The sequence below is a fragment of the Penicillium cosmopolitanum genome (genome assembly GCF_028827165.1).
Source record: "Penicillium cosmopolitanum strain IBT 29677 chromosome Unknown utg000004l:1.0-4361866.0:1.0-4365735.0, whole genome shotgun sequence".
NCBI lineage: Eukaryota > Fungi > Ascomycota > Eurotiomycetes > Eurotiales > Aspergillaceae > Penicillium > Penicillium cosmopolitanum.
In genome coordinates, this window is record NW_026622674.1 from 2,010,681 (window position 1) to 2,034,969 (window position 24,289).

Genomic DNA, 24,289 nt, shown 5'->3' on the forward strand with positions numbered 1-24,289 from the left:
AAGAGGGTTAATATAATATCTATAAGTAAAGAAGAAGAGAGATAGTCCTATTAATAAGGTATTCTAGTTATTAATAGCTACTTTAATTATTAACCGGCCCTACATTAAATTTCTACAATATTAATTAGACCCTTGCTTCGCTAGGGTCCGACACCCATATGATAAACAGCCCCTATATAATAATTATTGCGATTACCTACTTTCAACACTATAAAAAGCTATAAAATATAGAAACTTTTACTAAATAAAGTCGAAAACTAAGTAATATAGCTATTAAACTATCAATATACTAAGTTTTTTACTACCCTAAATATCGCCCTGTACGCCGTAAATTATACTTTAATTCTGTTATTATACCCTTCTATTCTGTTCTTCTTTTATTAATTACTTCTAGATTACTTAATTTTTATTTATTCTGCTTTATTTTTTATAGGTTATATAATAAAATAATACTGTAAGTCCTAAAACCCCCTATTATACAAAGTCTCTGTATATTATATACTAAAATTATAGCTTTTATATTTTCTAATATACGACGTACTTTTTTTAACTTATATAGAGCTGATTAAGCACCCTTTACAAACTTCTAGATAATTAAATTAAAATCCGATATATTCTTGCTATATTGTAGAAGTATTTATTTGGTTTTTTAGAAGTCCTAAGGCTTTATAGGTATATTAAAATTAATTACTAAAGTATTAGATTCTAATAATATATCTAGCTATTATTTATTATATTTAGCTAATTTATTATAGATTAAAGCAGGATTAAATAGATAAAGACTAGATAATTACTATCTAAGTTGAATTATTTATTATATAAAGGTCTTTTGTTAAATTTCAGTAATTACAGCTAAAAAATTAAGTTTTAAAAACTTTATATATCTAGTTATAGTTATAGCTTCTATAGCCTTACTATAGTAGTATTTATAGACGTTAAATATACTAACGTCTAATAGCTAAACTAAGTATAAAGTATAGACGTTTAAAAAAAAAAGACTGTATAAGTTTATCCTCTATAAACTTAATAATTTTCTGCTTAAGGTATAATCTAAAACTATTATAAATTAATATATACTAAGAACCTTATATATATATATATATATAGCTTTTTTAAAAAATTAAATCTATTAGAATATAAGTTAATTATTAATATAGCTAGTATTAGTTACTGTAATTTATTTACCCTCTTATAGGTCTTTAAACTAATAATACTAAACTTATTTTACAGATATAATAATTAATAGTAGAATAACAAAACTATTAGTTAAAACAGCCTTAACGTATATAATATATTTATAATTTATCTGGTTTCTAGATATAATTTTACGATATAGCTTATATATAATAATCTATTTATTATCTCTAACTCTAATTTAGAAGCTAGTTTTATTAAAATTATAAATATTACTTAGTAGAATACTATACTTTTTAACCAGTATTTAATAGTTATTAAACTACTGTTGTATTTATCCTTTATTATATATATAAAGTTATTTAATATCTAGGCTTTTATACCTATATATATATTTAGGATATTGTTAGAGAGAATATTTTAGCTATTTTTTACCTAATAGCTCTGTATTAGGATTAGTTTCCTATAGGATTGAAAAGGCTACTATAGTAATTTTAGGATATTTAACCGATAATCTAAGGTTATCGTTATAATTAATCTACTTATATAAAGCAGCTTCTTATATAGTATTAAGCCTCTGATTATTTAGTATATATTTAAAAATTAATTTTACACTATTCTATCGGCGTAGCAGCCGTTAGTATAGAACAGCAAATTTATGTATAATTTATATAATATTTACTTTAGATTATAGGTATAGCTTTTTAATAGCCTGTTTAATATATAGCTTAATTTACTTGTTATTATCAGCTATATTAGTGGTATAGTAACGTAATAAAGTTGCTGTGTTAAATTTTAGATAAAATTATTATATAGGGGGGGGGCTATTTATTATATGGGTGTCAGACCCTAGCGAAGCAAGGGTCTAATAAATATTGTAGAAATTTAATATAGGGCCGGTTAGTAATAGTTTCTTCTAGTTATCCTATATATAGATAGTAAAGATCCTTATAATCCTTTCTATTTTTTAGTTTACTTATTCTATTACTCTATTAGATTATAGGTAGAAAATAGTAGATATTTAGTACTAAATTACTAGCTTTTATATACTATTACTAGAATCTCCTTATAAACTATAAACCTTGTTTACTAATAATTATCCTTAGTAAGCTGTAATATATATAGAAGTATATTAGAAATATATCTACTATCTCTTATAATATAATCCTCTTTATACTAAGTAATATTATACTCTTTATAAATTAATTAGTAATTATTAGTATATCTATAGAGCTATTCTTCTTTAATAGAAGTAGCTCTATAATAAAATCTATAGATAATTTAGCCTAGATTTATTATAGAATTAGGAGTAGTTTTAGTAATCTATACTATATATCCTACTAGACTATAGTCCTATAAATAATATAGTTTTATAGGAATTAGTATATATTCTTTACTACTCTAAGTTTAAAGAATCTCTAAGATAGCATTATATAGAGTAGTTTATTTTAGATAACTAATAATATAGGAATTATATAATTATTTACTCTATAGGATCTATATTTATTATTAGAAGTATAATAATCCTTATTTATCTAGATAATACTTTAAGAAACTAGTTTTTATATTTATTTAATCTTAATACTATATTTACTATTCTTTACTACTATAAAATAGGCTTAGTAAATACTATTAGCTAGCTTTACTTTCTTTTACTTATCCTATAGCTTTTATTTATTAAAAAGTAGTACTCAGACTACAAGATTAGGGTCTATCTTATTAATCTTATATATAGTGTAGTAGGGATTCTACTCTCAACATCAGAATCATATAATTAGAGCTTTAGCAATAAGGTGTTGCTTATAGGGAGATATTTAGTTTGCGCAATAGTATGAATATAGATATCTGTTAAGTATTATAATTCTGTCTTTTCTGTTCCTACAGCAGTAGCGGTATTAGTATACTACTTATAAAGGCTTAGATACCTTAGAAAGTTATATCTCAGTAGCTATTGCCTTACCTACTTACCTATATACGTAGTATATAGTGGTTTTGTCCTCTTATAATCGACCCGTCTGCTAACGCAGACAGCCTACAAGTATTCCTATCTTATAATAGTTAGATTAAACTAATATCTTTTTAAATAAGGTATTAAATTAATTTAATAGTCTTTTATCTGTAATATCTTAGAATAGATTCTGTTCTCTTCTAGATAATATATATAGTAGTACTATAAGCTTATCTAACTAATAGTAGAGAGTAGAATTAAATTCTAATATTAGTTCTGTCTATTATATCTATTATTTACTAAGATACTATACTTTATTAAAGTATTATAGATTCTTATAGTCTGTTATAATAGTAAATTAAGATACTATCTTTAGTTCTAGGTACTACTTATATAGTGCTTATATAATAGTGAGTAACTTATTATATATCTTATAGTTTACTTTAGCTAATAATAACTTATATAGGTACAGAGAGCTAATCTTCTACCTTATTAATATTATAAGTATACTATATCTATAGTCTATCTAGATATATTTATCTTAATAATAGTCTTCTTTTCATTCTTAAAATATACTAGAATTAGGATATTAATAAATAGATTCTTTAGTTTATCAAATATACTCTTATAAGACTGATAAGGTTTTACTAGGCTTAGGGGAATATAGATAAAAGAGTAATTATTATAGATAGTTAATTACTGAGTAATCAATAAGATTAAGGACTTTATTGCTTGATTATAGGGGATTCTGATTATTATATTATATTAGATTCTGAGTCTGAATATATATATAAGAAAAAGATAAGAAGCTCCTAATATAAGAAGGTTTAATAAAAATTAGTTAAGCTTAATAAGAAGACTTAATAAAATTAGTTAAGCTTAATAAAGCTGGTTAAGAATCCTCTTAACAAAAATAGTTAAGCTTAATAAACTTAGTAAGGTTTGTTAAAGCTCTTAATTATTGTTAAAATAAGGCCTATATTCTAAACTTCTAGAGTTCTGCTACAGGCCTATTTTAGCCTAGTCTATTTAGCTATACTGCTTATTAATAATATTCTGCCAGAGGCTTAATTAGGACTAGTCTGGCCTAGCTTACTGCTTAGCCAGAACAATATAAAAAGGGCCTATACCCCCTAGCAAACCTAAGAAGATTATTATCTTCTTTTAATCTCTTTAATCTGACCTTTTGATTACTAAGCCTAAGGGTAATCCTTTAATACTATTTCCTCTTTTAGTAATCTCTAAAGTTATTCAAATATCCTCTAATACTTATAGGACTTTACTGTCTTATAGGTTATAAGCCTAGATAGCTTAAAACTTTGAATATCTTTAACAGTTTCCTAAAAAGGAAATCTTTTATATATCCGTATATCCGATATACACCTGTTTTATATAATTCTATATCTGATCTATATCTGTATATCTGTTTATCCGATCTATATCCGAGATCTTATCTACCCCTGGTTTCTGATCTTATCTGGTTCCTAGTATCTACTAAACCTTATCTGATCTAATCTACCCCTGGTTCCTAGTTATCTAAAACTCTATATAACCCTATATATATATCTATATATATATATATTGCTATGTCTTCTCTACCACGTATAGAGGTGCCTAAGCTTTAAGGCATCAATAATTAACGTAGTTAGTAAGCAAGCTACGTATATAAGCAAGCTATACAGCCGCCTACTTTTTTATATCCTTCTGCGTTTATCTAATTTCTATTAAGTACTATACCTCTAATTTATCTCTATTTAAGCTAAAACTCTATTAAGAAAGAGGGCTATATATTACTTACTATATAGGCTATTTAAAAGAAAGAAATTCTATCTATATATAAAATAGTATATTACTTTAATATATCTAAATCTATACTATATATATAACTCTACAGTACTATAAATTATACTAAAACTTATATAAACTATTATAAATTAATATAGATTAAAGAAAAACTTCTTTAGTAATAGATACTATTACTAGATTAATATAGAGCTACTTCTATATAAGCTTATATATAAAAGATAGCTAATTTACTTCTTATAAAGTATAGTTCTATCTCTATCTAAACTATTAGTAAGAAATAGGTATATAACTTTATATAATATTATCTAGAGCTTAAATCTTATTTTTTACAGTAATATAACTATTAGTAAGTACTATAAGAAGATCTAAAGATTATTTAAGAGTAGTTTAATCTTATTTAAACTATAATTTAGTAATATAGTATTCTTACTAAGGATATCTATAACTTTAATAAAACTAGTTTTATAATAGGTCTCTATATAACTTATAAAGTAATTACTTAATTAGAATACTATAGTTAGAGATTAGTTTTATAGCTAGGAAACTATAAGTAGGTAACTATAATTAAGTTAATTAGTACTTTAGGATAGGCTCTTCTACCAATACTTATCTTTAAGGATAAGTAATATAACTAAGTATAGTTTAAAGAGCTTCTGTATAACTAGTACTTTAAAGTTAGTCTTAATAGATAGATATCTAATAAAATAGATCTTTACTAGCTTTAAAAGTTATTTATTCTATTAATAAATAATTATATATATAGATAATATTAACTTTTAATTCTTAATAGATATAGAAGTTATTCTATACTAGAATTTAACTAAATCTATATAGATTACAATATTATACTGATTTATATATCTATATATTCTTTATATCTTTTATAACTACTTAATATTAGATATTTTACTATTTTAAAATATATATATAGTAATTTAGTTAGCTAGAAAATATAACTTAGGATTAGCTATATTAATAAACTTAATTTTCTTATAGCTTATCTATAAGCTTATATTAATATATTTAAGTTAGATACTATTTAAAATAGCTTCTAAGTAGCTAGATTAGTATCTTTTAATTCTAAATTAGTTCTATTAGAGTTTAATATTTAACTTTATATATCTATATCTTCTAGAAGCTATAGTAGTTAAGTAAGTATATTTTACCTATATATATCTATAAATATTAATAAGCTTTATAAATAAGTATCCTTAATCAAAGCTTTTCTAAAGTAATACTTAAAAAGCCCTCTATTATCTTTATAGACTATACTAAACTAGCTTATTAAAGACTATTAAATTATATTATAAAATAATATCTTACTTAAGGTAGAAAATAAGTAGCTATATAATAAAAATACTATATAAAAGAAAAAGTATACTTATATAACTAGATAGATAGCTTATAAAGATAGTATATCTGTTTAAGAAGTACTAAAGCTTAAGAAAGCTTATAATATATTCTTTTAGGTAATACTAGGTCTATATATACTACTAGTATGGGGTATATAAGTACTAAGGATACAGGCCTTACCTAAATATAGTAATTATAGTAAAATAGGGTATAAGAAGAACTCTTATCTAACTAGAAAATAATAAATATAAAGACATTTTAGTTGATATATATATATATAGGTAGAAGAAGTGGGCGGCTGTGTAGCTTGCTTATATGGCTTGCTTACTAACTACGTTATAAATAAGGTATCTAAATTACCTATTTTATATAAAAAGGGTAAAAGAATATACAGTAATATAGGTAGACCAATAACACCGAAAATATATAATAATTATTTATATTATATAATATTCTTAGATAAGCATATACGCTATCTATTTATTATATTATTAAAGAATAAAAATCAGACTATTATAGCTTTTAAAAAGATAAAGAATCTAATTAAAAATTAGATTAATATAGATATAAAAGAGATCTTGACTGATAATAATAAATCTTACCTTAATAAATAAGGTAAGGGCTATCTTAGCTAATAGCAAAGCTTCTAATTATCTATAGGGAGAAGCCCTATTAGCGGCTACCTATCTATATAATAGGATACCCTATAGTACTCTAGGATTTAGAATACTATATAAATTATCCTATAATATAAAGCCTGATATTAGTATATATAATAATCTATATATCTAGGGTTCTACTACTTATTATACTGTTAATAAGCAGATTACTAAGCTAGAACCTAGATAAGAAAAGGCTATATTAGTAGGCTATACAGATTATAGCTTTTATAAGCTATATTTATCTGATAAAAGAACCACTACTATAAGCCAAGATATTACTATTATTAATAATTAATTTTTTGATATTAAAAATTATACTAGTCTTAGGACTAATACCTATATAGGAGATAACCCTAATAATACTATATCAGATAAAACAACCCCTAAAACCCTAAAACCCTATATCAAAACTAGGGTAGCAGTTACCTCTGATATAGTACAAAACCCTAAGCACAAAATTAAGGTCTAAATACCTAAGATTACTAATAATATTAATAATCTACTATATACTATAGCTAATATAGCTATAGAGAGCCTTATAGGCTAATAAGTAATAGTATATTACTATTTATCCTAACTATTACTACTGCTAAGGAACCTAATACCTTAAAACAGGCCCTAGAAAGCCCTGATTACCTATACTAGAAAAAAGCTTGTTTAGAAGAAAATAGAGTATTAGTAAGCCAGAATACCTAGGATATAGTGGATATTCTACCTAATATAATCCCTATATCTGGCCGGTGGGTTTTTAAGATAAAACCTACTATTAACAGAATAGCTAATAATACTAGTTATATTACTAATAGTGACAATACTATCTGCTATAAGGCTAGATAGGTTATATAAGGTTTTAATCAGAAATTAGGTATAGATTTCTTAGAAACCTTCTCTACTATACTGTACCAAAACCTGGTATATGCTATTAGTAATAGTTATTAATAAAGGCCTATATATATGGTAATATAATGTTAAAAATACCTTTTGTTATGCTAATATTGATACTGATATATATACTATATTACTAAAAAGGCCTATATACTGAAAAAAAGTATTAAAATAAGTATACAAAATTAAATAAGGTACTCTATAGTTTAAAACAAGCCCTAAGGCTTTAGAACCAGTACCTAAAAACAGTACTAAAAGACTTAGGTTTTGAAGTATTTATCCTTGATAAAGGAATTTTTATAAATAAGATAATGAAGTGTGTACTAATCTGTCATATTGATGATATATTAGTGCTATACTATAACCTAGGCTATATAAAAAGCCTAAAAAATACTATATCTAAATATATTTATAAGACAGACAAGGTCTTACTAGGCTTAGAGGAATATAGATAGAGAAGAAAGTATTATAGATAGTTGATTACTGGGTAATCAATAAGATTAAGGACTTAGTTGCTTGATTATAGAGGATTCTGATTATTATATATTTATTATTGTTAGGGGGAGAAGGCCCTATTTAATATTAGAATAAGATATTAATTATTATACCGGATATCTAGCTATCCGGCCAGCCACCTAGTATACTGAAGATCCGGTTGGTTATCTAGTATACTGAGGATCCGGTCGGTTATCTAGTATACTGAAGATCCGGCTGGTTATCTAGTATACCGAAGATCTGGTGTTTTTTAGGGTTGTTAGGCCTTTAACTAGATCTTAGATATTATAGGATAATATTTATATCCCCTTTAATCTTTATATATATATATATATATAAGGATTAGCTTTAAATATTAGTTATTATCTTTGGTATATAGCTTTCAAATATATTTTTTGTTATATTTTTAGTAAGTATATCAGCAATATTATCTTTTGAGGGTATTAGTACTAGCTTTATTTGGTTATTTTGTATAGCATTCCTAGTAAAATAATATATTATATCAATATACTTTGATCTCTTATAGAATTCAGGATTTTTAGCTAATTTTTCAGCTCCTTTGTTATCTATTAATATTATTAGTATAGTATTAGTATAACCTAAATTTAGGTAATTATTTATATATATAAATATTATCCTAATCTAAGATCTAGTTAAAGATATATCTAAGATCTAGTTAAGAATTTAACTAAGATCTGGTTAAAGATATAACTAAGATCTAGTTAAAGCCTTAGTAACCCTAAAAAACACCGGATCTTTAGTATACTAGATAGCCGGCCAGATCTTCAGTATACTAAGTATCTAACCAGATCTTCAGTACTCTAGATAGCCAGCCGGATAGCTAGATAACCGGCCGGATAGCCAGAATACTAGCTATCCAGTATAATTATTCTAAGGTTAAATAGGGCCTTCTCCCCCTTAAAAAATATATATAATACAATAATCAGAATCCTCTAAAAAAAGCAACTAAATCCTTAATCTTATTAATTACTCAGTAATCAACTATCTATAATACTTTCTTCTCTATCTATATTTCCCCTAAGCCTAGTAAGACCTTATAAGTCTTATAATATATATAAGTATATTATTTAGATATATTGCTTCTTTTATAGCTTCTTTTAATACTATATATTCAGCTTTACAGCTTAATAAAGCTGCTTTTTTTAAAGCTAACTATTCTAGGATATAGGATTAGTTAGGTCTAGATTACTATCTAGGCTAAATATATAGTTAGTAGTAGATCTTCTATTATTAATATTATTTACCTAGTTACTGTTATAATAATCTTTAATATATAGGTTATTATCTAAGTAGTTATATATTAGACCTTTATTATTATATTTTAATATATAATACTATATATAGTGTATAGCCTTAAAATATTCTTTACTAGAATTTAATATAAATCTAGTATAATATAATATAGAAAAGGCTATATTAAGTCTTATTTTTAGGGCTAAATATAGTAGAGAGCCTATTTCTTTTTAATATTATTTTATATCAGTATTACTAGCAGTAGTAGTATTTTTTATTAATTTTATTCTTAGTTCTCTAGGTATATCTTTTAGTTTATATATATTATTATTATATATATTAAATTTAGATAATAATTTATTAATATATTTTATTTAATATATATATAGCTTTTTAGCCTTATAATTAATATATATACTATTACCTAAAAATATAGTAATTTAACCTATTTTATCTAATTTAATAGATCTATTTATATTGTTTTTTAAGGCTTTTATATAGGATAGATCTTTATATAATACTAGTATATTAGTATATAATTATCCTTTTTATTTATATATATTCCTTTATTATATAGAAATACCTTAAAATCTAGTAATTCTAGTACTGATTTTAGGTATTAATACTATAGTCTAGAGGATTATTTTAACCTATATAATGCTTTATTAAGCTTTATATATTTAGGATTATATTTAGGATTATTATATAATCCTATTAGTAATATAGTATATATATCAGTATCTATATTAGTATAGCAGAAAGTATTTTTAATATTATATTACTATATATATAGGCCTTTATTAACAGCTATTAGTAATAGTATATACTATAATTCTGTTCAGTATATTATTAAAAAGGTTTCTAGGAAATCTATTCCTAATCTTTAATTAAAACCTTATATAACCTATCTAGCTTTATATCTAATAGTATTATTACTATTAGTAATATAACTAGTATTATTAGCTGTTCTGCTTATAGTAGGTTTTATCTTAAAAACCTATTGGCTATTTATAGGGATTATATTATTAGGTATATTAATAATATCCTAAGCCTTTTAGCTAGTTAAAGTATTATTTTTAGCTATATAAGCTTTATACTAGTATAGGCTATCAGGGCCTTCTAGGGCCTGTTTTAAAGTATTAGGTTTCTTTATAGTAGTTATAGTTAAAACAAAGTTTAATATACTACTATATATAGGCCTATATATAGCTTCTACTGCTATATCAGATAGAGTATAGAGTATATTATTATTATTATAGTATATATTAATTTTTATTAGTATTTAAACTTTAATTTTATAAGAGGGATCCTCTGCTATTTTTATATATTCCTTTGCTCTTATATTTATCTTATATATTAAGGGCTTAGGGTTTAGGGGTTTTCTGGGTAACCCTTCTATTATTATTTAGATATATATTAGTTATATTATCCTTAATACTATTAAAATTATAGTATTTATTTTCTAGGATTATAATATCTCTTAATATTATTATAGTCCTTTTATTAGGTATATAAAGCTTATAGTAGCTATAATCAGTATAGCCTACTAATATAGCTTTTTTCTGTCTATGTTCTAGCTTAGTTATTTACTTATTAATAGTATAATAAGTAATAGAACCCTATATTTTAATTAATTATGTATATTAATAGAGAGCTTTAATTTATTATATAACTTATAGGGTATTTTAAACCCTAGAGCACTATATAGTATCCTATTATATAAATAGATAGCTGCTAATAAGGCTTTATTCTATAGATATTTAGAATAACTACTATTAGCTAGTATTACCCTTACCTTATTTAATAAGGTAAGATTTATATACTTTATTAGGCTATTTGGCTCCTTTATATAAGCAGGACTAGTATTATATATAATACTATATTTATTTATTATATTTTTAATTAGTTTATTAATATATTCTTTACTATTATTAGTAAATAGTTATTTTATATTTATACTAATTTAATTTTTTATTAAGGCTTTTATTTTTTTTTAAAGCTATTAAAGCTTAGTTTTTATTTTTAATAATATAGTAAATAGATTATAGGTTTACTTATCTAGAAACATTATATAATATATATAGTTATTATATATTTTTAGTATTATAGAACTATCTATATTACTGTATAGTCTTTCTTCTCTTCTATAGAGTATAGTATTATTAGACTTTTTATTTATATATCTTTTTACCTTAGATCTTAGGTATATATTATAGTTTTTAACTATTTTATATAAGTATTTATCTGATATTTTTATATTTATAATATTACTTAGTATATATTTAAGAGCTTTAGAACTAATATAGTCTAATCTTCTATACTAGTTATTTATCTCTATATCTTTATCTTCTAGATATAGTAGCTTATTTTAATATTTTATATTAAATATCTTATTAGGATATAGTATATTAGTATTGGTTTTATATAGGGTATCTTTATATACTTTTATTATTAGTTTTTTATTATTATATATATATATACTATTTTCCTTAAAAATAGATATACCTTTTAGTCTATTAGTACTTAGTATATTAATACCTAATTTAGGTATATATAGTATATTATATATTATATATATATAATTTAGATTAGTCTGTATAATAATAGTTTCTTTATATTTTATTAGTATTTTTAGTACTTTTCCCTAGTTTACTGTTTTATTTACTGCTTATTTATAATAAAAATAATTTAAATTTATAATAATAGAGATAGTAGCAGTAGTATTAATAATAAAATTATAAATAGGTCTAATCTAATAGGGTAGTTTACCTAGATAATCTTTATTATTTATAAGTATATTTTTATTATTTTTAGTATTAGGGGTATTATAAATACTTATATTATTATTAAGATCTAATAGAAGATTATTAATCTCTATATTAATCTGAATATATATATATATAAGAAGAAGATAAAAAGCTTTTAATATAAGATTGCTTAACAAAAATTAGTTAAGCATAATAAAGAAGACCTAGCAAAACTAGTTAAAGCCTAACAAAGCTAGTTAAGGATCTGCTTAATAAAAATAGTTAAGCTTAATAAACTTAGCAAGGTTTATTAAAGTCCTTAACTATTGTTAAACAAGGCCTATATTCTAAGCTTCTGGAGTTCTGCTACAGGCCTATCTAGGCCTAGTCTATTTAGCTATACTGCCTATTAATAATATTCTGCCAGAGGCTTAATTAGGCCTAGTCTGGCCTAGCTTACTGCTTAGCCAGAGCAATATAAAAAGGGGCCTCTACCCCCCGGCAAACCTATCTAAAAAAAACTAATCTTCTTTTGATCTCTTTAATCTAACCTTTTGATTACTAAGCCTAAGGGCACACCTCTAATACTATTTTCTCTTTTGGCAATTACTGAAGCTATTCAAACATCCCCTAATGCTTGTAGGACTTCACTGTCTTATAATTAATATTCTAGATAGGTATAGTATTAAAATTATCTAAATTAGATAGAATAGTATTAATAATAGTAATTTAATTATTATTCTAAAGGTTTTTATTTTTATTATTTCTATTATTTTTATTATTTCTATTATTTTTATTATTTCTATTATTTCTATTATTTCTATTAATTAATTTCTACTAATCTAGATATTTATTAGAATATAGGAAATAATAATTATTAATATTATAATTAGTTTTATAATAATTTTTACAGAATTTACCTTTATAAGGCTGTTTTTTCTATAGTTTTTTAGTAATTTTATATTATTTTTGTTAAAGTAGGAATTATTAATACTATAAATATTATTATCTTCTTTACTATATAATTTATTAATAAGTAGTTTTATTAGTAAATTAATAGTATATATCTTAGGATTATTGTACAGAGATTATATAATATTTTTATAACAGCAATGCCTAGGATTATATACTAATTCTAATAGACTAAAAAGTCCACTATATTAAAGCTCTTGCTTTGATATTCCTAGGTACTAATATATATACTAAGGTAGTGTGTGCAACTTGTCAACCTATAATAATTTTATATAAATTCTAAATAATCTTTATCTAGACTATTTAAAATCTAGATAATAACTATCTAATTAGATAGTATAATTTCCTTAGATTTTAGATTACTAATAAGTAGTTTTACTTCATTAAGGTATTACTCTATAGTATTAAAATCTCCTAGAGTAGTATTAAAAAATTATTTTAATACTAAAAATTTAGTAATAAAATCCTTAGGATTAAATAATTCCTTTAGGGGATTCTATATCTAAATAGTACTAGTTTTATCCTTTATATATAATAAAGAATTATTATTATATAATAGCTTAATAATAGCTAGTACCTTATTATTTTTTATAGGAGTTATAGTAGTTTTATTAGATATTATTCTATCTAGATCTAGGATATTAAACCCTAAATTCTCTTTAACTAATAGAGTATAATTTTCAATATCTAAGAGCTTAGGTACCTTAATTTTTTAAAGATTTACTATAGTATATAATATATATATAGATATATATATATATCGATAGGTTTTATATATTTTTAAGGTTTATTAAGATTTTAGCTAAAATATAGAGATATTTTAGACTTAATATTTTTAGGCTTCAAAAGTTTCTAAACAGAAAATAAAATAAAAAGAGGGTAAAAAGTATATATAAAAAGATAGTATAGCTAGATATAGGTAATCCAGGCTTATAATCTATAAGACTAATAAGGTCTTACTAGGCTTAGGAAAATATAGATAGAGAAGAAAGTATTATAGATAGTTAATTACTAAGTAATCAATAAGATTAAGGACTTTATTGTTTAATTATAGAGGATTCTAATTATTATATATCTATTATATTTTTTAAGGGAAAGAAGGCCTTATTTAACCTTAGAATAGTTATATAGATAGCCAGAATACTAGCTATCCGGTTAGCTATCTAGTATACCGAATATCCGGTCAGATACTTAGTATACTGAAGATCTGGCTAGCTACCTAGTATACTGAAGATCTGGTATTTTTTAGGTTACTAAGCTTTTAACTAGATCTTAGTTATATCTTTAACTAGATCTTAGTTATTATTGTATAATATTTATAATACTAGTATTAATATTTTAAAGAAAGCTAGTAAGTGCCCACCAAATTGCAAGCAATCTTGAGATGCTAACCACATATCCCGCTTGATACAGCCGAGCGTGAAAAGCGACTGCTCAAATATCTGGCTGAACGTGTCTTATTGTATAGACGGTGACGGCTTCGATGACACCTCTTACCCGAGTTCTAGTACCCAAACTACTTCTACTCTAACTTCAGCATCATTATGCACGGGTGCCTCCGCGACCGCTCCGGGTCCTACCCAAAGCGGCATTCTATGTGATTGTAACAAATACGCAATGCACGATGACGGTAAGTTCCTACTGGCGATACATTCTACGCTGCTGCTACTGGGTTCTCATGTTATTCTTAGATGTTTTTTGTCAGGGAATGGCAGATGAGTATGGTATTACTCTTGCTGAGCTTTATAAGCTCAATCCTGCTCTTAATGGCGACTGTAGTGGGCTGTGGGCCGGTTATGCCTACTGCATTGGAACTCCAGGCTTGAGCACATCTGTCCCTGCCACCACGACTAATACCGCCCCAACCGCAACTTCGAGTGGAAATTGCGCGAATGTCACTCTACCGGGCCCCACACAATCGGGTATTCCCTGCACTTGCAACAAGTATCTGATGCATGATAAAGACGGTCAGCTCCCTCATTGCCTTCTTCCTAACTAACGACGTGCTGAATTATTATTTCTTGGAGTCTACTGCTATGACATTGCGCAAGATAGCGATATAAGTTTGGACGAGCTATATGAGTGGAATCCTGCACTCAATGGTGATTGCAGTGGGTTATGGCTCAACTATGCATACTGTATTGGAGTGTAATGAAGCACATTAACGTTGTGTAGCATAGCCATTGGCATATTATAGAGACCTCGAATCAATACTTAGGATTTATTCCGTTTTTCCAGCGCAACGAGCCGACCTGAGTAAATTGAGCAGATAAGTCTTGGAGCTGTCAGCGTATGAATGTAATTTGAAAAGATTTTAATCGGGACCCTTGAATTCCCTATTCAAATTTGCCTGTATCTGGTTTTTACTCCCCCCCCCCCTAAAAGACAAAAGAGAGGGGGAAAAGGGGGGGGGGGGGGGGACTTAGGCCCTCCCGAATGACGATGATCTTTTTTACAAGGAGTGGAAGTTGAGTAAGTTATTGATCACTTCCTACCAATCTTAGAGTGAATCGCGATGCATATCTTCCCCTCGCCGGAATCCACTACAGATTATGATGTACCCTCATGAGTAGTAGCTTCGGCTATCGTTGTTGTTGAAACAGGGCCCGAGCTTTCGCCCCCGGCAGGCCCCGCCGCCACTTATGGACCCTTAAGAAGCTTAAAGACCTTATAAGACCCTGCAGGGTCAAAAGGAATGCATACATAAATATATGAAACAATGATCAAGTTATTATCCCAGCGACGTTGCATTCGCATAGCGAGCTACACTAGAATCTAACCAACCACCAGCGGAAGGAGACCTCGGGATTGAACCCACAGGATGATCATATCGCTAAGTGCAGCATTAGTTAAATTAGCAGCATGCAGGTACGATCTTAGCATAGAGACAACCATAAAGAAGTACAAACTGGCGTATTTCGGACCGTTGACTCGATTACGCGAGGTGGGAAATCAATGGAGTTTTTGGCGCCTCACTCGGGCGTATCCAACGAATCGTGGATGTTTTCTGACGTCGGAGCTTTGTTTTCGTAGCTAAGCTTAGTAGCGTCTTGGCACGGATAGTCCGGAAATGAAACTTTTGGCCCCAAATCCCCTCATTAGATCGTCTTGTGTATACTCGTAGTGTTGTTTCCCCTGCTCAAGTCCCCTGTTCATCGCAGAGGCGAGGGTTTCTAGCGAAATATCCAGGTTATTACCAGTTTTTACACGTTCGGGCTAGAAATCTACCTTACCCAAGTTTACCATCGTATCTGCTTGAAATTTACAATATCATACTGGTCCCCACATGTGACTGAGGCAAACAATAAAAAGCGAGGCAAGACATACAATTTAGACTTCCAAGGTTGAAATTAGGTTAGTGTTGATATCGCAAGCAAATTCTCGAAGAGCTATTGAGGAATTTTTGCGCAAAGGTAATGGTCCCATGAGTATATCTGGAAGACTCCGAGGGCTTGACATCAGGTATATTCGTCGAAATCAACCTTGGAAGGACTATATTTCCATGAATGACGAATATCATACTGTACATTCAGGGTGACCAGTTGTATTTCTTGCTTTTTCCACAGAACAAGAAACAAGTCGCGAGCTAAAGAACCAACCAGTAATGCGACGAAAGGGATTCCACTGTTAGCCCCTCTTAGTGTGTATGTACATACAGGGACCTTTCGCTTCTTCCTTCCGTATTGTTAGCATGCCAAGGCATCCAGGGCCACTCGCGGTGGCGAGGCAGGGCGGCCCCACCCCTTGTGATCCTGGCAACCCCTCAACCGTCGGCTTGCTCCAACCCAATTCGCTTACCCACCTGCGCATCAATCTCTTAAGACTTACTGCGGGAGTACTATCCCCATGGTCCATCCCAGCATGGCTCCCCATCTTCCTCAAGAAATATTATGTTTGATTGCAGAGCACCTGCAGGAACTAAAGGCCTCTCTGGTTCCTTGTACTCGAGTATGCCGTCAATGGCAAGTCGGTTTCGAGCCCCTCATTTACGCTGAACCGATCAACGTTTTCAGTGCCGATGGTGTCAGCAAGGAAGGTTGTGGAAGGGCAATGCCATTGAGTCACTTTCAGAAAGTAACCTCTGGCAATGGAGTGGCACGACGAGGTCTGATCCGACATTTGAGCTACCACATTGTTGTGCCTATTGACCTTGCGGATTGGCAAACCCGCAAGCAAAAAGGATATAACCTAGAGAACAGTGTACGTCAGAATAATGATATTGCCTTTCAGTCGGCAATAGTCGATCTTTTCAATACTCTCACACTGTGGGATCCCGATTCGAGGCTTTCACTTGACTTGGCGTTGTTGGGTCGTGAAGAGGGAAAGGAGCCTCGCACAACTGATTTCCCCATTGCGGGTGACTATTGCTATGATTATACAAAGGGAAGAACTAGGTCAGTGACTGTCTATCGGGCACGCTTTCCAGACGACGGGCTCTCCCTTCTTCCGGCTGTCGCGTGTATCGATCGTCTTTTCTTTCATTACGATTACCCTTGTCATCAAATATGGGCCGGATCCGCCATGGAAATTGCTCGGCGCTGTATAAGCCTTACAGAGATCATACTGGACCTAAATGAATATATTCGCCCGGATCACATTGAATATATTCAAGCAAGGCGTCAAGGTAAGAGAATACCTACATGAAATACGCAGCGAAATATCTGAGAGCCGAAACGCTGACACTTCGATAGCTGTGGCCGACGGTCTTTTGACCATGCCACATAGCCTGAAGATTTTTAATTTCCGTAACCAGGATGAGAGCCCATGGAAAGAAATGATGTCTGGCTTGAATGTTCTACTTTCGGATAACGATTTCCTTTCTCAGAACATTCTAAATCTGAGTCTATCGCTCAGAGAATTAAAAATGCGTAATCTTTCGCTCACACCAGATTTCATGTTCCCCTTGGATACAGAAAGCCATCCCTTACCGACTTCCCGATCTCTCTACTGGCCTTCATTAGAAGTGGTAGAGCTAACTCATGTACCTCCAAGACTTCCATCAGGTATGTTCATCAACTCGCCATCAGCTGTTTAACCGTGCCCTTCGTTTGAAAAATAGTCTTCGGCCAGGCAAGAGAAGTCGCATTCCTCATCTTATTAACAGTCTAATTATGTAGGCGAGTGGGTTGCTCATCCAACACCTGAGGACCAACTCAGAATCGATGAAGTTAAAGACTGGGAGTTCATCATATGTGACCTTGAAGAAGGCTTAATTGAGCGGCCTATTTTCGACCGCGAACATTTCTACCGAACTCTCATTTCCCTCGGCCATACAGCTCGCCATATGCCATGTTTAAGGTACATGAAATATCGTCTCGGTCATACCACTCATTTTGAATTTGAATTTGAACTCGATAGCTCGTCGGGGGAGGCGGAGTGGCTGCTTGATTCTCCTTTTCGACCGGATCAACGGGTAGCGGATGTGTGGAAATTTCCACTAGAGGACGAAGATGTGAAGTTACCTCCAATGTCAATCACTATTGCTGACTGGAGTCAATATATGGCCGGATCTCAGGGGAACGCGAAGGAATGATGTAGTGAGGAAAGGCAGATGAGTGCTGTAACACTTAATTTGGCACGGTCCAGTGGGTGAAACGTGGAATCGGAATATGTTCCTACATTAAATGCCACCTTAGTTTTGCGATAAACTAGTCAAATTAACTGACATTGCTCTGCCTTCACAAATGCTCAACCTATACTACAATCTGGTTTAGTTATCCAAAGGCAAACTTCGCTTCGGAATTCAGAGTCTCCTCCGGTTGCAAAGACATTGCGTTCAGGAGGACTCACTGGGTCATGGGAAGGCAAGAGGTAGGCCAAAGATCAAACAAAGGGATGATTATTCTGTAAAGTTGGATTAGGATAAGTCTGTAGACGTCCAGGAGTGCCTTTGAGAAGACAAAGATGGAGAAAGAGCGGACTCTGTGCTGTGCAGATGGTACTATGGTTGGAAATTGTCAATGGCGAGGAGGCAGGGGACTGGGAATGCCTTGTTTCAGCGGATGCGAGATTGACGAGACAGAACTCATCCAAAGTACTTGCTACCGCCTAGACATGAAGTCTGGAGAGCTCGACTGTTTAGGAACACTTATGCTAGTTTTTGCTGCTCTGCCTTCTCAGCTCCTCCTGGTGGGGTCAGTTCCGAAGTAGACAGCAACCCGGATAGCGAAGAAAGTAACGATGACGACGACCCGATCATGGCTAAATTCGGTGACCAGGCTAAAGCTATTGCAGAGGCGGGTACCGAACAAGTCGGATTAGATATTGCTGTAAAATCACTCTATACGCTGATTGTGACTGGCATTGAGGCCCTCCTTGACGGGGCAGAACTGGCGGTTCCTTTTTTTGGTATGTCGTCGTTTCTTTTCTTTTTCTATTAAACTGGTCTTGGGGAACAGCGCTAATTTCAATTTAGGGGAGATTGCAATCGGCCTTGAAAGCTTGGTAGAAGTGTTTGCCAACCGATTTATCATCAAAGCATGCAGCGACCTGGTCGAGAAGGAGGGCAAAGCTGCAGTCAAAGCCATCGAAAACAAGCTCGAGCCCAAGAGAGTGACCAAGAGACCAACCAACACACGACCTCCGAAATCATCGCATACGTCAGCGAGAACACGAACTACAGATCAATACGGCATAAAGAGAGCCGACAATCCCAACTGCAAGCGACGAAAGAAGTCTGCCCGCACGACAACGGAAATCTCAGATCAGCTTCAAGGGCGCACAACGAGGACTATCACGCTAGACTGCGATAGATACCCTCAGCCGCGCTGGCACTACTCCTCGGTGATCAGTAACAACCCGCACTCTGCGTATGTGACGTGTCCATACGCCCCTGAGCCCTATACAAAGCGTGGGGCGGTGGAGGAGTGGTATGATGAGCATGATCAGTACCTCGTTGACGCAGATGTTGAATGTCAGGCGGATGAGTGGCCCGCTGCAAAGTACATTGAGGTAAATGACGGCTACAAAAATTTGGAGGGACATGGGAACCGAGTTCCAAAAGATGAAAAACAATTTATTCGCCTTCTGTCTCAGACCCAAAATGGAGCTGCTGGTCAAAAATTCAAAGGTTGTCCAAAAATGGCCAGAAGAGAAGATGTTCAAACTGAGATCAGTTTGGAGGCTCCGGCGCACGGAGGAAACCTGTATACTGAATGGACACAGGTCAAGGCGGTCTACACCCGGGACGTTTTCTCAGTTTCGTTTGACAATTATGTCGCTGCAGCGGACGGTGATGATGGCTTGACCCTCAATGAATGTGCAAATCTGAAGGGTGTTGGGGACAAAACTAATTACCCTGGTTATCCGCTTCTCAACCGAGATCCGTGGTTTGAAACCGAGCAAGGAGAAGAAGAGGTACAATACCAAGAGCTCTACGATCCGGCAAATGGAATGAGAAAGCGAGACTTCTTGCTCAACCCCGACGAGATCGTGGTGGTCGGGTCTAATTTAAGCCGGAGACCCACAGACGAAGAGCTCCGCAAAATTTTTGGATTAATTCGATGTGAAGATGACTGTGGACAGGAGATTGCTGACCTTGAACAGGTTGAGCCTAATCTGAGAGTTCTGCGCCCTTCAAGCTCTATTTTGATGCCCGTACCCGCCATTGCCTTAACAATGTCCGTATCAGCCTCTGTGACAGACGATGTGACAATGAGTGAGCGACTCAGCAACGTTGCATGTGCGGTCGTACTCAGTGAAAGAAATTCGCGGAGATGGTATCAGGTATGATGATCTTTTTTCGGTAGCTTCGGGCGGAACTATGGTTGGCGAGTACGATCCGACGTTTTAGTGTTAAACCGAAACTTTGAAGCCCCCGAGGCCAAAGCCTGCTTATAACCTGAATGTAAAATCCTGAGTTGATTGTAGCCTTTATCTAATGTAGTACGTGGATATTTAGACTAGCTTTGGAAATATATAGTGTTAGCTACACCTTTCTTTGACCAGCATTGCTTAGTTCTAAGAATCACTTTTATTAGTAGCTACCAGAGCATTTGAAGTCCTAGCGACCCTCAACAATTTTATTCCCTTGCGATTGAATGCTATGTCCGAGTCCTTACAAGACCTATTACCGGCGCTGGTAATCGTTGGAATCTCGCTGAAATTCCCGGAGGATGCAGTATCTCCAGAATCTTTCTGGAAGATGCTAATGGATGGACGATGCGCGTCAAAAGAGTTCCCAGCAGACCGGCTAAATATCGATGTATATTATGATTCTAATCCAAACCGCTATGATACTCTATCAAATCGTGGCGGCTACTTTCTATCTGAAGATCTCAGCCTCTTTGACGCACCTTTCTTTTCTATTACAGCCGCTGAAGCCACGGTAATGGATCCGCAACAGAGATTAGCGCTTGAAACATCATATCGAGCTCTAGAGAACGCAGGTATTGGTATGGAGAAGGTTTATAACTCAAACAGTTGCGTTTTCATGGGGTGCAGCAGTAATGATTACCAGACCATGATGACAAAAGATAACTTGGATGCCCAGAAATTTGCCGCTACAGGAACATCGCCTAATATGCTGTCTAATCGCGTGAGTTGGTTCTTTAATCTTCATAGAACCAGTATTACTATCGATACTGCATGTTCAAGTAGCTTGGTGGCGATTGATCTAGCCTGCAAGTCAATCTGGAGCGGTGAAACCTCGATGGGGATCGCCTTGGGAGCCAACGCGATTCTTACGCTCGAAACCACCCTAAGCCTAAGCAATCTCGGCCTGTTATCTCCGGACAGTCGATGTTATAGTTTCGATCAGCAGGCAAATGGATTTTCTCGCGGTGAAGGTGTTGCAGCCCTGATTTTTAAACCTCTAGATGATGCCCTCCAGAACGGCGATTCTATCCGTGCCATTATACGATCTTCTGCATCCAACCAGGATGGAAGGACGCCTGGAATCACATTGCCAAACATCGAAATACAAGAGGCTTTAATCCGCGAAACCTACAACAAGGGTGGCCTTCAAACGGACCTCACTCGTTACTTTGAAGCGCATGGAACAGGTATGGTTCTCATCAATTCGTGAGTTCTTCATACTGACAACGGTGACTATCAGGAACGGTGGTGGGAGATCCAATCGAGACAAAAGCAATTGGTTCCATATTTAGGTCTACCCGGTCACGTCAGGATCCTCTGTATATGTGAGTTGGCCCGCACCTTTTGATGGGATCTTATTAATAAAAACATAGCGGATCTGTCAAGTCTAACATTGGCCATCTGGAAGGCTGCAGTGGGCTGGCTGGTTTAATCAAAGCAATTCTTATACTGGAAAAGGGCATTATCCCGCCCAACAGCGAAAATTTCTCAAAGATAAATCACCGGACTGACGAAGACTTCTTCAATATCAAGGTGAGTGGTCTTAAGCCAAAGGGTCTTCGCAGAGCCTCATTCAGCTATAGATTTCCAATGAAGCCATTCTGTGAGGATGCTCAGATGCTCACCGAGATCAACGTACGGCGTAGCATACAAAGCAAAGGAAACAATAGCTGTTCGACGAAAGTAATAGCTTGAGGAGAAGAAGAAGGAGGAAGCTGAGATAGAACTAAGTATATATAGGCGTGGATACCTAAGTAGATACTATCTACGTCAGGTATCCGCAAATAGTAACAACTCTAGTTCGTTATATTATCCCCCTCTCAAAAAAGCAGCGTTACAATACTTTTATTTGTCCTTATCCTATTCTAGGGAGCCAATGTCTATCTTATCACTATTTCTATTACCGCTGCTACTACTGCTAGTATTACTATTACCGGTACTACGGCCGTTGCTAGGCTTAGTTAAATTAAGTATACCAGAGGGATAATTACTACTAGTATAGCTTATAAGTTGCTAAACAGTTCTGATAAACTTAGTATAGATATAAGGAAGGTTAAGCTATTAATTTAAATAGTTATAAATATTATTATTAAGACCTTTATAGAAGGTTAAGATCTTAGTAACGTTAGGCTAATTTTAGCCTTAGGCTTTATAGAGAATATATTCAAATTTAGCTATAAAATCTATAATAGAATTAGTATCTTATCAGAGATTAAGAAGGTAATCTTTAGCTTCTTAGACTTTATTCAGATTATTAAAAACTTATATAAGCTAATTAAGGATAGTATTATAGTCAAACTCTTAGGAAGACTAAGCGTAAGTAAGTTAAGGAAGGACTATAGCTTAAACTTAACTATTAAGATTTATAAAGATATAGGAAAACTAGGCTTTAGTATCTCCTAAAGCCAGAGTATTAATAGAGAGATTTAAATATATAGTAGTAAGCTAGGTATTAAACTTAACTACAGTATTAGTAAACTTCTTAGGATCTAGAAGCAGAGGTTTCAGATACTAAGGAGTATAAGGTTAAGCTTAAGTAATAAGCTAAGTATATACTTAGAGTAGATTAGCTTAGGTTTATTATTCTCAGTAGATTAACTAAAGCTAGCCTTAGAGTATATTAAGTTAAGCTTACTATAAGTTAAGCAAGAACTAAAGTCTACTTAGTATAGTACAGAGATAATTAAGATTAAAATCTATCTTAAATAGATAAAAAGTAATAAAAAAAGATATTAGGGTAATAAAGGTATAGTAATAAAGTAACAAAAGTAAGGTTCTATTAGAGGAATTAGAGAATTCTCTACTACAGCTAATAATAAATATATATAGTATTTATATATATATAAGACTTATACAGTCTCTCTAAGATAAACTAACAGAGGAATTACTAGGGTCTCTTATATATAGCTTACCAGTAAGTAATTATATCAGGGTATATCTGTACAGTACTCTAGACTTTAAGTACCAGAAGCTATTATAATATAAGGATACTCAGATACTTACAGAGATCAATATACAGCGTAGTATACAAAGCAAAGGAAACAGTAGCTGTTTAACAAAAGTAATAGCTTAAGGAGAAGAAGAAGGAGGAAGCTAAGATAGAACTAAGTATATATAGGCGTGGATACCTAAGTGGATGCTATCTATGTCAGGCATCTGCAAATGGTAACAACCCCAGTTCGTTATACATTCCTTGGCCCACTGATGGCCTGAGAAGA

General features: G+C 31.5%; 4 protein-coding genes across 4 annotated transcripts; all 4 read left to right on the top strand.

The window, feature by feature from the left end:
* Nucleotides 1-14,880: 14,880 nt before the first annotated feature.
* N7509_002143 (LysM peptidoglycan-binding domain-containing protein) lies at nucleotides 14,881-15,255 on the top strand (the record flags this gene model as incomplete). The annotated part of the gene is made up of 1 exon (XM_056626780.1): nucleotides 14,881-15,255. The coding sequence occupies one exon, from the start codon at nucleotides 14,881-14,883 to the stop codon at nucleotides 15,253-15,255; it is 375 nt and encodes a 124-aa protein (XP_056492575.1).
* A 1,862-nt stretch (nucleotides 15,256-17,117) lies between these two features.
* N7509_002144 (F-box protein) lies at nucleotides 17,118-18,789 on the top strand (the record flags this gene model as incomplete). The annotated part of the gene is made up of 3 exons (XM_056626781.1): nucleotides 17,118-17,880; nucleotides 17,948-18,259; nucleotides 18,374-18,789. 3 exons carry the CDS (start codon nucleotides 17,118-17,120, stop codon nucleotides 18,787-18,789), a joined length of 1,491 nt encoding a protein of 496 aa, XP_056492576.1.
* Nucleotides 18,790-19,453: 664 nt separating this feature from the next.
* Nucleotides 19,454-20,987, top strand: N7509_002145 (uncharacterized protein; the record flags this gene model as incomplete). Its single annotated transcript, XM_056626782.1, has 2 exons — nucleotides 19,454-19,604; nucleotides 19,672-20,987. 2 exons carry the CDS (start codon nucleotides 19,454-19,456, stop codon nucleotides 20,985-20,987), a joined length of 1,467 nt encoding a protein of 488 aa, XP_056492577.1.
* A 313-nt stretch (nucleotides 20,988-21,300) lies between these two features.
* On the top strand, nucleotides 21,301-22,678 carry N7509_002146 (beta-ketoacyl [acyl carrier protein] synthase domain-containing protein; the record flags this gene model as incomplete). Its single annotated transcript, XM_056626783.1, has 4 exons — nucleotides 21,301-22,258; nucleotides 22,312-22,396; nucleotides 22,445-22,604; nucleotides 22,655-22,678. 4 exons carry the CDS (start codon nucleotides 21,301-21,303, stop codon nucleotides 22,676-22,678), a joined length of 1,227 nt encoding a protein of 408 aa, XP_056492578.1.
* Between the last annotated feature and the right edge of the window lie 1,611 nt (nucleotides 22,679-24,289).